This window comes from Dendrobium catenatum, unplaced genomic scaffold, assembly GCF_001605985.2.
Source record: "Dendrobium catenatum unplaced genomic scaffold, ASM160598v2 fragScaff_scaffold_1296, whole genome shotgun sequence".
Lineage (NCBI taxonomy): Eukaryota > Viridiplantae > Streptophyta > Magnoliopsida > Asparagales > Orchidaceae > Dendrobium > Dendrobium catenatum.
In genome coordinates, this window is record NW_021319758.1 from 271,484 (window position 1) to 286,286 (window position 14,803).

General features: G+C 32.7%; 2 protein-coding genes across 2 annotated transcripts; both read right to left on the minus strand.

The window, feature by feature from the left end:
* Window positions 1-2,664: 2,664 nt before the first annotated feature.
* Window positions 2,665-3,797, minus strand: LOC114580809 (putative pentatricopeptide repeat-containing protein At3g16890, mitochondrial). The gene has a single exon (XM_028699459.1). It carries the CDS (start codon window positions 3,774-3,776, stop codon window positions 3,117-3,119), a length of 660 nt encoding a protein of 219 aa, XP_028555292.1. The 5' UTR covers window positions 3,777-3,797; the 3' UTR covers window positions 2,665-3,116.
* A 75-nt stretch (window positions 3,798-3,872) lies between these two features.
* Window positions 3,873-5,140, minus strand: LOC110109358 (putative pentatricopeptide repeat-containing protein At3g16890, mitochondrial). Its single transcript, XM_020840393.2, has one exon. The coding sequence runs from the start codon at window positions 4,692-4,694 to the stop codon at window positions 3,873-3,875; it is 822 nt and encodes a 273-aa protein (XP_020696052.2). The 5' UTR covers window positions 4,695-5,140.
* Window positions 5,141-14,803: the final 9,663 nt, after the last annotated feature.

Genomic DNA, 14,803 nt, shown 5'->3' on the forward strand with positions numbered 1-14,803 from the left:
TTTTTTTTGTACGAGAAAGCTTCTTTAGAAAATAGTCCAAACAAAATATGAATGTCCAGTTTTATACTACTACTAAAAATTTCTTGTGCTGACATCTTAAGTATTTAGAAATAAAATCCTAATGTTTAATTTATAAATCAAGTTAACTATTTGGTCAATGATTAATGTGAGCTATGAGAATGAAAATCTGGATAGTTTGAATTTTTGCAACTAGACTGAAAGTCTCAGTGAAATCAAATTCATATGCTTGGTTATATCCTTTGGCTACCAAATAGGCTTTATAACGAGTAACAGAGCCATCTTCATGTATTTTTGTTTTGAATAGCCATTTGGATCCTAGGACATTCTAATCTACTACAGGTGGTACTAAAGTCCATGTGCCTTGGGTTTGATGAGCCTGAAACTCCTCGGACATAGCTTATCTCCAGTGTAGTGACTTCATAGCCATAGTATAGCAGGTGAGATCCGTAATAGTTGTAGATTCATGAAACATCGTGAAAATGTTCTTGGGCATCTGAAGACCTGTCTTAAATTTGGTTAGCATATGGTGCCTTGAAGACTAGGGTAGTGGAGCTTCTGCAGGTAGAATAGTGGGAGCAAGTGGCTGAGGAGATGTTATTGATGACTGAGGAGAAGAGGGAGAGTTGTGATTTGGAGAAATTGGAAGGGAAGCGGAACTAGGAAGAACATAGGAAGTTTATGAAACTATAGTAAGAAGCAGAGAATGAGGAACAAGTGCAAGCGGTGTTGTGGAGTAATATGGTGCATATGGTGGGTTTGAAGCAGGAGTTGCTAAATTTTGATATGGAAATATATGTTCATCGAAGATAATGTTGATAGAAATGGTTACCTTACCAATGGAAGGATGATAACAATAATACCCCTTTGTGGATTCAACATATAAAAAAAAGGCTTTGAAATCTATTGGAAAGAGTTTATGATTTGAGTGAGGCAGTTATAGAGGGTAACACGACCATCCAAAGAACTGTGAGTGAGAATAATTGGGAGGTTTACCATTCAGACGTTCATATGGAGAGTTATTTTTTAACACAGTTGATGGCATGCAATTGATCAAGTAAGTTGTTGTTAATAGAGCATATACCCAAAACTGATATGGTAGGTGGGCTTTAACAGTAAGGATAAGATTGTTGGTCTCCAAATCCATAATTTGGAAGCCATGGGAATGAAATAATAGAGAACATTTATTATTGCAAGTTAGTTGATGAATAGATAATAGATTGTGTTTGAGTTTAGGAACGAAATACATAGGTTTAAGGAGAAGCTTACATGATGGAGTGGGGAGGATACCTTGACCATGAGCAATAATGGGTGATGACTGGCCATTTTCAAAAGAGATGGATTGAGTGCCATTGTAAGCTAAGGGAGATTGCAATTGGGAAAGATCTGGTGTGAGATGATAAGAAGATCCACTATCCAGGAACCAATCAGCAGGTGGTGATGGATGATTTTAAGTTGCAAAGGCTAAATGTGTTTGTGTGAAACTAACATTGGACAACAAAGTATTAGTTCTTAAAAATGATTTGGCATTCAACTATTATGTTCCTGTTACGACCACCATGTCCGGTATAATAGCGTCCTCCCTTGAAACCAGATCTTCCCCGTATGAATGGTGGAGCTGATGACCGACCACAATCTCTACCACAATATGCATATAAAGTAGGTTGAGATTCCGAAATGTCTGAAATGTGAGTATCATGCATCACTTCAGCTGCTAAGGAAATTTCTTCACTACATAAAAGTGAATACAAATCATCAAGGCTCAGAGGATGTAGCTTAGTGCGTATGGCAGTTTTGAAGGCATGTTAGGAAGCATGAAGCCCATTCAATGTGCATCGGATGACATCTTTTGTATCTAGTGAACTAATAGTTGTGTTGATTGCATCCACCTTCGATTTAATGAGGGACAAGTATTGAGATATAGTCATATCTTTAATGGTCACATGATGCATTTCATTTTTTGAGCTGCATAATGTGTGTCCTATTACTAACTTGCAATATTTTATCAATGGTTATCCACAAATCATGACAAGTGTTAAGATTAAGGATGTATGGCAGAAGAGGGGAAGAGATAATTGAATAGAGGACAGCTGAGAAGTTTTGATCTGTAAGCATCCATTGAGTATAGCTTGGATTTGTTGAAGGCAAACCATCAGGACTACTATGAATACCTTAAGCACCTGAGAACGCCAGGTGGAATGATTTTCTGCAGACAAAGTGGTATGTATAATACTCTTAATGCTAGCCATAAGAAACTTTAAATGAGATGAGATGACGCATTCAGCAGTTTCTTTGTTGGTTTCTGCTGACATGATTTGATTTGAGAAGAAAGGTGAAGAGTTATCCATTGGAAGCTGTGAAGCAAAGGCGCTTTTATACATGTAAAAATTCTTCCACCTATAATACAGCTAAAACTACATATAGTATGAGAACAATGAAGAAGAAATAAAGATAATCTCGCGTATTGTGCTACATGACAACAATATAACCATAGATAACAGTAGTTCAATGAAATCTTCAACGCATCAGACGGTTTACAAAACAGACAACAGATGAGAACCAACGGACCAGATTAATAGCTATGAAAAGCTGTAGCAGATGGCAAAGGAGTTGAGTAGCATTTTCTGTTAAGCTGAGAGTGACATGTTTTCATTAAAGGTGGTGGAATATATTTATCATTATTAGTAAGATCTACCAAAAAATTATGACCGACAGTACCATTTTGGGTCAAACGGATAATGAAAGAACACATAATTTTCTATAAATTATTTTCCCTTATTCTGAATCCCCAGTGGTTGCCAACTCCATGAGAGATTATTAGGTGCGGAGTGCGGACAGGGAGAATTATCCGCACAAGTATTAGGTACCTAGCGGTACACGCACTCGGTACGGCTGGGTATCCAGTGCTTGTGCGGATAGTGCGCTAGTGCGCACTCCGCACCTAATAATTTTTCCAACTCCACGGATGCCTTTTCCGTGCGCAGCCACCAAGATAAATCCAAACTAGTACAGGGCAATTCAATACAAATGATCAATAAATTGATATATAACTGTTCTCTTCTGTGCCAGTAATCTGAGTATCAAACCTCTGACTAGGATCAGTAAGATGAACACCCTTGCTTTAAAAAATGATGAAACAACTCATGGGCTTCCTCCACACAGCCTGTTTGATATAGTGCATCCATAATACATTTATAAGAATATTCGTTTGCATTGCAGCCATTGGCTTCCATCACCACTACAGCCTCTTTGGCTTCATCGATTCTCTTTGCATTGCATAGAGATTGTATAAAAGCATTATAAGTATACGTATCTGGAGCTACACCAAATCTCACCATTGAATGAAAAAGGTTCTGTGCTTTATCAATCCTATTCATCTTACAAAAGCTTGTGATGAGAGCATTGAAAGAGAAAACATCTGGTGTAATACCTTCAGCTTTCATCTTTAAAAACAGCTTCATTGATCTTCGAGAATCCCCTACAGCGCAAAGAGATCGAATTAGTATGTTATAAGTTACAGCATTTGGGGTAACATCCCATTCAACCATCTCTCCAAAACAATCAAAAGCATCATCAAGTTGGTGGGCTCGACAAAGACCATCTATTATGGAGCTGAAAGTGAAAACATCAGGCTTGAATCCATGCTTTAAGAGCATCTTCAACGCCTTCTTTGCCATATTTATATCTCCAGCCCGGGAGTGCCCACTGATAAGCGTATTGAATGTTATTAAGTTTGGAGAAAATCCCATATGTGGCATTTCAGAAAAAATTTTCTGTGCCTCCTCGGCCTCATTTCAGCTTTGATGAATAAATCAATCAACATGTTGTATGATTCAATGCTGCATAAAATATTGTCAGAGACCATTCTTTTCATATATCGCCTTGATTGCCCAACTTTTCCTTCCTTCAACAAATGCTCCCTTGCGAACAAAATCATCAAACAAGTTACAGGCTTCGGTTAGTCTCAAACCCTTAACCAAGCAAGCCATAACGAGGCTGAACGTAGCAGTGTCCAAAACATAACCTTTCTTCCCCATTTTCTCCACAAAATCAATAGCTTCTGTTGCCATATTATTCTTTGAAAGGCAATATAATAAAGTGCCGCATGCATTCACATGAAAAACACTGTGGTTTTCTAAGAACCCACTCAATTTCTCATAAGCACTGGTTGGCTTTAAACATCGAAACACTCCATGGATCAATGATCGAAATGTAGCATCATTAGGAACTACGTTTCTGTTCTTCATCATCTCCAAAACCTTCAATGCCTCATCCACCTTCTTTGCATTGCAAAACCCATCAACCAGCATTGTGTAAGTGAACACATTTGCTTTAGTCTCAAAATTCTGCATTTTCTTCACCAAACGAAGTGCCTCCTCAACAATCCCTGCCCTGCACAATCCATGGATAAGGGCATTGTATGTAAATTGGTCAGGGGAGCAGTTATCAGAAGCCATTTGTTGGAATTTCAAGTACGCAAGATCAAGTGCATTTGCCTTAACCAATGCGTAGATCACTGAATTGTAAATTCTGGTGCTTGGCCTAATACTGAGGTGGGGTATTTGTCCAAACACTTCGTTTGCATATTTTGCGAGCCCTAATCTACCCCAACTTACAATAAGAATGCAAAGTATATCCTCTGAAATTCGAAGCTCGGAATCTCTAATCTCTTTCATAAGTTCTACAGACAAAACTACCAGGCCCTTTCTCCAGAAAATATCAGAAAGAGCCCTTTGAACCGAATGATCCTTTGCCAACTCATGGCTGATACTGAAAACCCAGATGTAGAATTTGAGTGAGTGAATCGGGTCGCGCTGTCCATGCAAGATACTGACTAAAGATCTTGAATTCAGAAAACTTGAACTATACTCGGCTCGTAAAAGAAAAAACCAGTTCTTTTTTGACAGGACTGCGGAGAGGTGGGCTGGGTTTAGGGTTTGTTGATTTTCGATTCTATTTTGATACGGAAGGAATTTATGTGAAACTGGAGACCGACAAGACTGACTGGAACTGGAATGTAAAGAGGGTTTTGATGTGTAGAACTTACACAGAGGGATGGAAAGATTGGCCTTGGAACTGAAGATGGAATCGTCCTTCAACTTCTTAGCGATTGATGGAAGGAGATTTTGAGAGGAAAACTTCTCATGCTCCCCGTGAGATGCGTCCTCTCACGCCTAAAATCGTGATAAAAAATAAAAAATACCAAGCTAAAATAATAACGAGGAATATCATCATGTGAAGATCAATACTGAGCTATACCAAGCAATACAAAAAAATACCTAGTTTTTTCTTGAAAAAACTCGGTATTGCTCGGTATAACTCGGTATTGGTCTTCACATGATGATATTCCTCGTTATTACCAAATAATAGGTAGCAATACCGAGCAAAAACCAAATTTTTTAGCGGTGGGAGGACGTATCTCTACGTCAGGTGGGAGGACGCAATAATTTTTCCCCCGTGAGGCGACTTCGTGCCAGCCGTGCAGCAGGATAAAATTGAACTTTCCCTCAACAGCTCTAAAATTTGGGTTCATATGTCTCCTAATATTTAAAATTAAATAATATATTATTATTTTAAAAAATTATGCTTAAATTTTTTATTTTAAATTAAATGATGAAGCTGATAACCATATAATTATAAATGAGAGAATACATTTACTTTCACTTTATTCATTTCAGCGTCATATCTTTATACTTTTCTTTTTTCTCATGTGCGACCAACTTAGGGATTTCTTTATTTATAGACTTACGCAAATATAATCACTTTTTTTTTAAGGTTTAGGTTTAGTTTCAGACGACTTTTTTATTGTTTCTTAAATCAATTTTTTAGTTAAAACTTTTTTAATTTTTATATTAAAAAGCCGTTTTAAGAAGTAAGAAGAAAGAATTCCCAAATAAAGTTTTTGGTTTTATTTGAGATGGCTTACTTACTTGCGCAAATATGTTTAAAATTTTATTTTTTTATCAAAATATTACTTTATAAAGTAGTAAAAAAAGCCGCCCAAAATGAAGCCTTAATTATGTACCATATATCAGATCATTTTGATGGAGATGAAACAAAAAGTTAAACATATATCATAAAGTGTATTTCAATACTTGTTAAAATATTTATACAAAATATATTTAGATTTTTTTTCTTATAATGATTGAACATATTTCAAGATATCAAATACTACGTTGTTTAATATTTTATTCAAACTATATTTGAATATAATTCTATGAATAAAGTGCATTCATGTCTTCGCTAAACGAATATGTTAAATAGATTTTTAATAAAGTGAATCCATTTTTTTTCTAATAAATTTAGATTGCATAATTATATATTCAACTAGAATTTGATTATTGTTCCGTCATGTTCGATAATAGTTTGAACATGTTCGAATATTATTAGGTTTATTTCAATATATGTTCAGAGAATGCAAAAATTATATACCGACAAAATATTCTATATAATTAAATGATGTATCAACATTCTTATATTATATAAAGGAGAATAAAAAGAAGATTTTCAAGCTGATTGTGGAAACTTTCCTTTGTATAACTTTTGGTATATTGTAGAATACACAATTTTGTAGATTTTGATGGGTAAAACTCAAAATTTCATTGATCTGTTTTAAATGTGTGATTTTCATGTATTTTGCTATTTATGTTGATTTTAATAAAAAGAGTTGTAGAACAGTGAAATAAAAGCTCCAAAATGATGCTATAAATATTCCTTGTGAATAATTTTCTAAAATTTCCTTACTAAATATGTGTATAAGTTCTACTATTATAATTATTATATATGTTTCACTTTAATGCATTCATGCATTATGTTAAATGTCATTTATGCATGTTAACTATGTCGATGTTTTCATGTACATATGATGCACTTGTGTGTTCATATGGAGGATGGAATGAATGTGGGAAATGATCAAGTACAAGCTTAGTTACAAAGGACCTTAAATGTTTATGTTCATGTATTCCTCCATTTGTCTTGAACAAAATGTGGCATGATCAAGTAGAGATATAAGAGGAAGTGAAGTTATTAGGGGAATTGAGACATATGTGAGAATGATTAAGTTGAGGTATAAGTACAAGTGAAATTTTAAGTAGAGATTGTGACATATACGTGAATCATGAATTACATAATTGCATTGTGTGTTAGCCACAAGTTTTACATGAACATTCATGAGGTTAACATGCTTATTAATGCAATTATGAATAGTGTAAAAATGGGTGTATTGTTAAACATTATGATATTGAAATTTGGGTTTGTTATTAAGCTCTTAGTTGTATGTTTCTATGGTTTTAACGACTTTTATCCGTTGAAATATGAACATGTTTTCTTAACTCACTGTTATTGGAGGGTTTTTTTGTATTTTTCAAGGATGAAATTGTATTAGTTTTCCATTGAAAGATTAAACATTAGTTAATTTAACCTACTTATGTCGACTTCTAAAGACCAAATGGTAGATGATAACTCTGCAAATCATGATTTTACCCATCACTTCGGGATCCAAGCGAGTGATTTCCCTACTCGTGCTTAAGACCTAATTAAAGATGTCATTTAGGGAGGTCCAAACACGCCTTGCTTGTCTCTTTATTGCCTAGTTTCATCGATTTAACTATAGGCGTTGCGCTTGAGCTCAAAAGGATCATGTCTGCCAATTACAAGGTATAAGAAGATTGATCCATTGCCAATTCAAGCACCTTGATGAGTATATGTCAATTTTGGCCGATATTATTGGCATGTTAGTTTTGAAAGATTGTTGTTGAAATGCATTGGGAGTAGAACGTCGATCAACAGAAGTTGGTTAACATTTTGTAGGTTGGTGGATGGAAGGTAAATTTATGCTTTGAGAGGCAACTAGTGGCTTTAGAAACAACTGGAACAATTTGACCCTAATGGAGCTATTTAGAATGTTGTTATTTAAAGACGGGTCACATCTTCTTTGCTTATTAATTGCTTCATCTTTTTGCTTGCCTTGACCCACAAGCAGCAATATTTCTTAAAGTTGTTAATAATAATTGGATTATTTGCACGAGCCACATAAATAAAATTATATGAGAAACTACTCTATCAATTTGCTATCAATTCAACTGTCGTGTAAAAACCCTTAACAATTAAATAGTATTTCAGGAGTCGTTAAAAGTCCAATTTTTTTAGAATATGCATATTATTGTGCTCTAACTATAATATATATTTTTTAATTTTATAGGTATTATATATTTGAAAATAAGAAGCTTCTTATTTAATTGAAATTTCTTAAGAAATTAATAAATGTTAGTATAGGTGGGTCTTCTAGGACTGTTAGGTATCCATTTTACAAAATGATTTCCCTAAAATCTTCTATGCATGCCTAGCTAACTTAAAATTTTTGGATACTCGAATTAGAAGATACAAAAAGATTCATATGAATTTACATTAAAAATTAAATAATTATAATTATTATTAATGTCCTTTAATTATTTTTTTTATAGAAAAATCTATTTCCACTTATAAACTTCACATAATTCCATTTTCCCATTTGTTCCAATGCAATAAAGAATGCAAAATAGATATTAAAATGAAAAGAGAGGAGAGAGAATTAGGTTTTTGAGGTCATTGAGTCATTTTTTGTCAGTTGATCCAGCTGAAAAATTTATTCATCTCAAGGAAGGTTATGTTTTGTCTATCTTAATTTTCAATAATTCAGTGGTTTTAAGATTTTTTTTTATCAAATTTATAATTTGATTTTACAAAAAATGCAGTTTTATCGAATTTTGATAACTTTTATCCATACAACTTCTGATATGTTATTGGTATGACTGTTTTGATCATTTTGAATATTTATTTAAGATTTTTTGCGAGATGATTTTGAAAAGTTGTTATTTTTATCAATTCAAAAATTCATTTTAACATCTAAAAATGATAATTTAAATCAATTATAGCCTTAGAAAGATGTTATACACAATCTCTGATAATGTGATAGAATTATGAAAACTTAGTTATGACAAAATGTAGAACACTAGGTAGGAAATTATTTGATATACATTAGAGAATTTTTATAAAATTAAACAATAATATTGTTGTTGCTTTAGTAGTGTACAATTCACTCTATATTTAATATTTGTGATTGATATATTTGAATAATGAAGAGAAGGAATTTTGTTGGTAATGAGGAGAGATTTTATTATTTGTTATGTATTGTAAATTGTGGAGCTTGAGGGCAATGTATATTAAGAAGAGATTCTATTGGTGGCAAAAATAGATTCTTTTATTTGTTATATATGAAAAAACTGGGGCCTAATAGTCATTCAGATAATTACTATAAAATATTTAATTATATTTCAATCAATTTCAGTATAATTTTATTAGTTACTTAAATGCATTTAATATTAGTACATATTTCAGTTTTTGCTTGTTGTACAGTGCTTCAATTTATTATTTCAGCATTTTTAACTTTGCGATTGAAGTTATTGATTCATATTTTAGGCTATGATAGATTATTGAGTTGTGTTAGAGCATTATTCCTTTTGCTTCTATTTTCAGGTCAGGAAAAGGGGTATAGAGTGAGCTTAGTAGTTTTGATATCAGGCTTTGATATATGTTGTAGGTATACATTTTTTACTAGTTTATTTTTATGAGCTTGGCTTTTATATTTTTGTTATACTTTCAATTACCAAACATTGTTGTAGATATATATCAGATTTTATATGTATTTTTTAATGATATATAGAAAAAAATATTTTCTAGATTTAATCTATCTTATTTATATTGTATTCAATAGTTGCTTTGTGTTGTATGAATTAGAATTTTAGTTTTTTAAAGCACTTCGCCAACTGAATCTTAGGATTATTTTCTAGTTCTTGCCATGATCGGGCATGGCATTACCTATGTGGTATCGGGTCATATCGAGCCGAGTAGGTATAAGCTTTTTGGTATTAGAATGTCGGTTGTTGAATCGAATCATAACAGAGCTATATGATTTAATCTACACAAGAGTGAGATAATTCATGGTAGTTTTGCATGCTCATTTTATTTTATTTTTATATGCATGTGTCACATATAACTGTGTTCAGTATTTTTAAGATGGATCAACCAAATCCAAATATTACTAACAGCTAGAGCTCTAGTCAGGAAGATCAGGTTCAAGGCATAACTCTAATGATTAGTTATGATATAATTTCTTAGATTATAGGTCTGGTAGCACAGCTAATAATTAATGCTTATATACGAGTTTCTGGTTTCCAATTTGATGACATACAAAATGTATTTGTAGAATTTCTGAGGTATTGGACAGTTAAGGATTGCCAGATGAGGATAGAGAAGACATTAGATGTGATATATTATCCTCTTAAAAGGAGTGTTGCATTAGATGTATTTCTACTGGACGTTGAGCGATGGTGGAGCTAGAAAATATATTTAGGGGGGGCTAAATTATTTTTTTCCCTCAACTTCTTACATCAAGGCTTGGGACTGGCATAGATAATTTTATTTTTTAATTATTATTTAAGAAGGTAGAATATTAAATATAAAATAATAAACAATTTACATTAAAAAAAAACTTTGGTAGCATAGGAAAATTAATTTTGCTACTTTGGTAGAAAAAAAACTTCCTTTATAAAAAAACATTTAAAAAATAGCTATAAAACATTAGCAAAAAAATACTTCCTCTAACTTAGAGAACTGTCCTCAACAAATTTTAATTATATATGTTGCATCCTTGAGTATTCACGATGGTGGAGAAATATAAAGTTTAATGTCTTAGAATTGTACGAAGATCCAGCACACACAAATAAAAAGATAGGGTGCATCATTCACTAGAGACACTAAGTTTCTTCCCTCTTATTCTTCTCTTCTCGTCCTCTTTCTTCTTGCTTCTTCTTGCTTGGGCCCCCTCTCAAGAGAAATGAGGGGTCTATTTATAGATTTCTGGAGTGACATGTCCCGAAAATAAGTGAGAGATCAGGGGTAAATGGAGAGTGGTTGGATGAACGGCCGATATTGAATCCCTTGATAGTGTTGAGTGTCTACTTGAGGATATGATAGACATTTTGATCAAATAACTAAAGGCTCTAGGGGCACCGATAGTGGGTGGGCCAAGGACAGTACCATTCCAATCACATTTTGGGTTTTCTGGTAGTAAGAGTGCTAGTCCTTTTGCATGAGATCGGTATTATAGAGGTTTGAGAGGTGCTGGGAGTTTTATTTATTTAGCTATAATAAAATCATGATACGACTTATATTTTCACATCTCCTTATCATATTTTATTCAATTCTCGAGGTAGATAAGCATTTATGTCAAAATAGTATTTTGATTCTTCCAGTTTGCCTTCCACATTATTACCTATTTCCTTATATGTAGTTTTGTCTATGGGAGATAATATGATAGTTAGTAGGATTTTTTTTTAAATAATTTAGAGAACTAATTTGATTTTCTTTGTGCATATTTTTATGTTTGATTTCAGTTTTGGTATGGACAAGATGAGTTGGTATAAGACTCAGATTGATTGTTTGTAGAAGAAAAGAAACTCTATATCAGAGTGTCGAGAGCTTTGTGTTTCATGGAATCATGAGTATTCTGTTATAACTTAACTAAGTATGATTATTATCGTGTTGAACAATGACAGATAAATCCTAAGATCTAATTTTGAAAATGCTTCAGATTTCATCTTCCAAGCTAAACTTTAAAACAAACTGTCTTCTATGTAGCAACTAAAAATAAACTCATCCAAAAAAATTCTTTTTTACTTCATCAAACTGGTATATACAAGATCTACACTATAATACATGCATACATAATATAGAACATAAAAAAATAAAAGCTAGCCATGATTATACAAAAATCAAAACAGAGAAATAATAATATAGTCAAATCTTAATCCTAAAACTACTAATTAAAAAGTTGGCTATTTCTTAGATCTTAAAAGCATAATGCAAAACCACAATGAGTTACAACAGCTCAGTGGGCCACAATCACCAATCTAAATTTCTTTTTTTAATATTTTTAAAAAAATTTAAAAGCAATTAAATGCAGTATAATAAATCACAGTGTTTAGTAAAGTAATAAAAACATGTCAGTATTCTAAAGACTCAAATAATAATACTGAGCAATCAAATTGTGAAACTTCTCAAGTAAAAAGAAATTAAACTCTTAAATATTGAGTTTTCCTTTTGATGTAATGGTCAGAATTTTATAAAAAAAATTATAGTTAAGCGTGCTCATCCCAAACAAATCTTGGGATGAGTGACCTCCTGAGAAGTTATACAAATATGATAAAATCATGAGGCTCTTAGGCCAAAGTACAATATCTTACTAATAAAGTATTTGGGCTATTACAAATGGTATCAAAGACATACACTAGCTGGAAGATGGGAACTAAGTACCATACAAGATAACATGCTAAGCTATGACAACCACCTATTGAATCCTGTAAGAATAAAGTGCAATATGATGGGAGTCACCACATGAACTTATACGGGCCACGTCTAGAATCCTATCTTCTTGATGGATGATTCTAGGGTAAATATATTACATGTGCCAATTATTTAGGTGTGGGAGATTATGGAACTCCTTAAACAAAGAGAAGTTAAAATCTTAAACATTGAGATGCCTTTTTTTGTAATTGTTGGAATTTCATTAAGAAACTCTATAGTTATGTGTACTCATTCCAGAGAAATCCTGGGATGGGTGACCTCCTAAAAGTTACACCAACATGCTAAAATCATGAGGCTCTTAGGCCAAAGAAAATAATATCTCTGTAATTAAGAGTTGAGATGTTGTACAAAGAAATAAAAATTCAAATCATAGAACATAATAAAATAGTTCCCAGTCCCATAAAAAATCTCAAAAGATTCTGGTTTCTTATGACTTCATTTGTGCTTATAGCACCAGAAAATGCCAATGGGCCCCATAATATGGCTTATAAACACAAGAATTTGGCTTTTTAGCTACCATAACATATCTTATAGACACCAAATTCAATGTTACAAATATAATATCAAAGGATTCTAGCCACTTATATCTATTAGAATATATTTTTTAATCACATAAGCACATATTTCATCATATTATATCAATTATAGTGTAATTGAACATGTTTCATAATTGCACAACTTTATATAACGGTTAATAATAAAAAGTTCTACTGAATAAAAAATTCATAATTTTAAAATATAACCAAATTATCAGAGATTGTAAATAACATCATTTTAAGATTTTAATCACACTACAACATTACTTTGTAGAGTCTAAATTATTTTCTATTCAATAAAAATTGCATAATTTTCAAAATAACCAGAGCAAAATTTTCAAAAAATATTCAGAATCTTAACCCCTAAAACATACAAAAAATTACACTGTAAAAGTTTTACTAGTATAAAATTATCCTCATTTTTTGCAACAAAATAAAAATTTAATAAAAAAAATTCAGAAAAACTTTGTTTTTGAAAACTGAGATAGACACAATACAACATATCTTGATATGGATAACTTTTTGAATTGGGTTGAAATCTAAAAATGACTCAAAGTGGACAAAAAATCTTTTTCTTCTTTTCTAAAATTTTCTCCTTCTCTCTCCTCATGGATGCCAACAATCGAACAAATGAAGAGAACAATCGATCTTATTTATATTTAAAGTGCAGTTAGTGACACTCCAGGACTACGATGCTAGTTCATTTTTTTAAATTCAAGAGTCCAGCATTGAAATGTCATTGTTTGGCATATTAGTGTTGTTGTAGCGCTGCTACGCTCAAGCGCCCAATACCTAGACACTCAAATAATAAAATTATAGATTTTTTTTTTGCCAAAATGCACTTCAAATCCTTGGGACTCATTCTAGAACACATACAAGCTATTTTCATACACCAAAACTCTTCCAAACATATGCAAATGGGTTAAAACACAAAACTTTAAATATTTTTACCTTTTTCAATTCAGGTCCAAACAGGTGGAACAAATGCTGAACTTTGAGTCGTCACAACTCCCCCCTACTATAAATATGTCATCCTCGACATTTCAAAACTCAAATATCAAATCACACAAATAAATTAGGATGCAACCATAGCATTTCAGATCCTTTTTCTTGATTAGCTTATGTTGGCCTCATTTTTGTATGAGGTCACTCTTAACTCCTCCCTGAGTCCTAGATCCTAGGATCTTCCTAGTTCCTAGCCCTTAGGCTCAATCCAAATCTTAACTCAATCCAAACCCAGAACTCTTAGGCTGAAGACTTAGGTCATAAAGCCCTTTCTAGGTGATTTTTTTCCATCACCTTGAAACCCAGTCTTTTGGCATTTGATTCAGGGTCTGTCAATTTCACATTGATGTGACATGTCTCTAGTGTCAACCCTCTAAATTTGAACCCATTTGGAGTACTCTAACCCCTTAAACTTAATCAAACTCCAAATGTTACAAAACCTTCGAATATTTATAATCCATGCTACTAAGCCTTTCACTTAGTGGAATTTGACTTTGGAGCCCCCTCCAAATCTTTTGATCCCTCCTAATACATTGATATTGACTTGTTAAGCAATAATTCATATCTTTTTAGATTCAATTTGACCCATAATTGACTTGAGACCAAAATGACCAAAATGCCCTTAAAGGAGAATTTTTGGACTTTTGGCCTAAACTCAATTTGATTTGACTTATCAACCTTTGAAATATTCTCTAAATGTCATTTCAATGGATCCTAAATGACTTTAGGAATACATCGAACCCAAACTTTGTAAAGACCAATTTGCTCCCAGGTTCGTCCGGACGAAGTCAGATCGTCCGGGACGATCGGTACAGGTTGTGCAGGAAAACATGTTTGCCTGA

Excerpts from the sequence above, each read along its gene's own strand:
- LOC114580809 (XM_028699459.1), bottom strand. The coding sequence starts at position 3,776 with ATGCCACATATGGGATTTTCTCCAAACTTAATAACATTCAATACGCTT.
- LOC110109358 (XM_020840393.2), bottom strand. The coding sequence starts at position 4,694 with ATGAAAGAGATTAGAGATTCCGAGCTTCGAATTTCAGAGGATATACTT.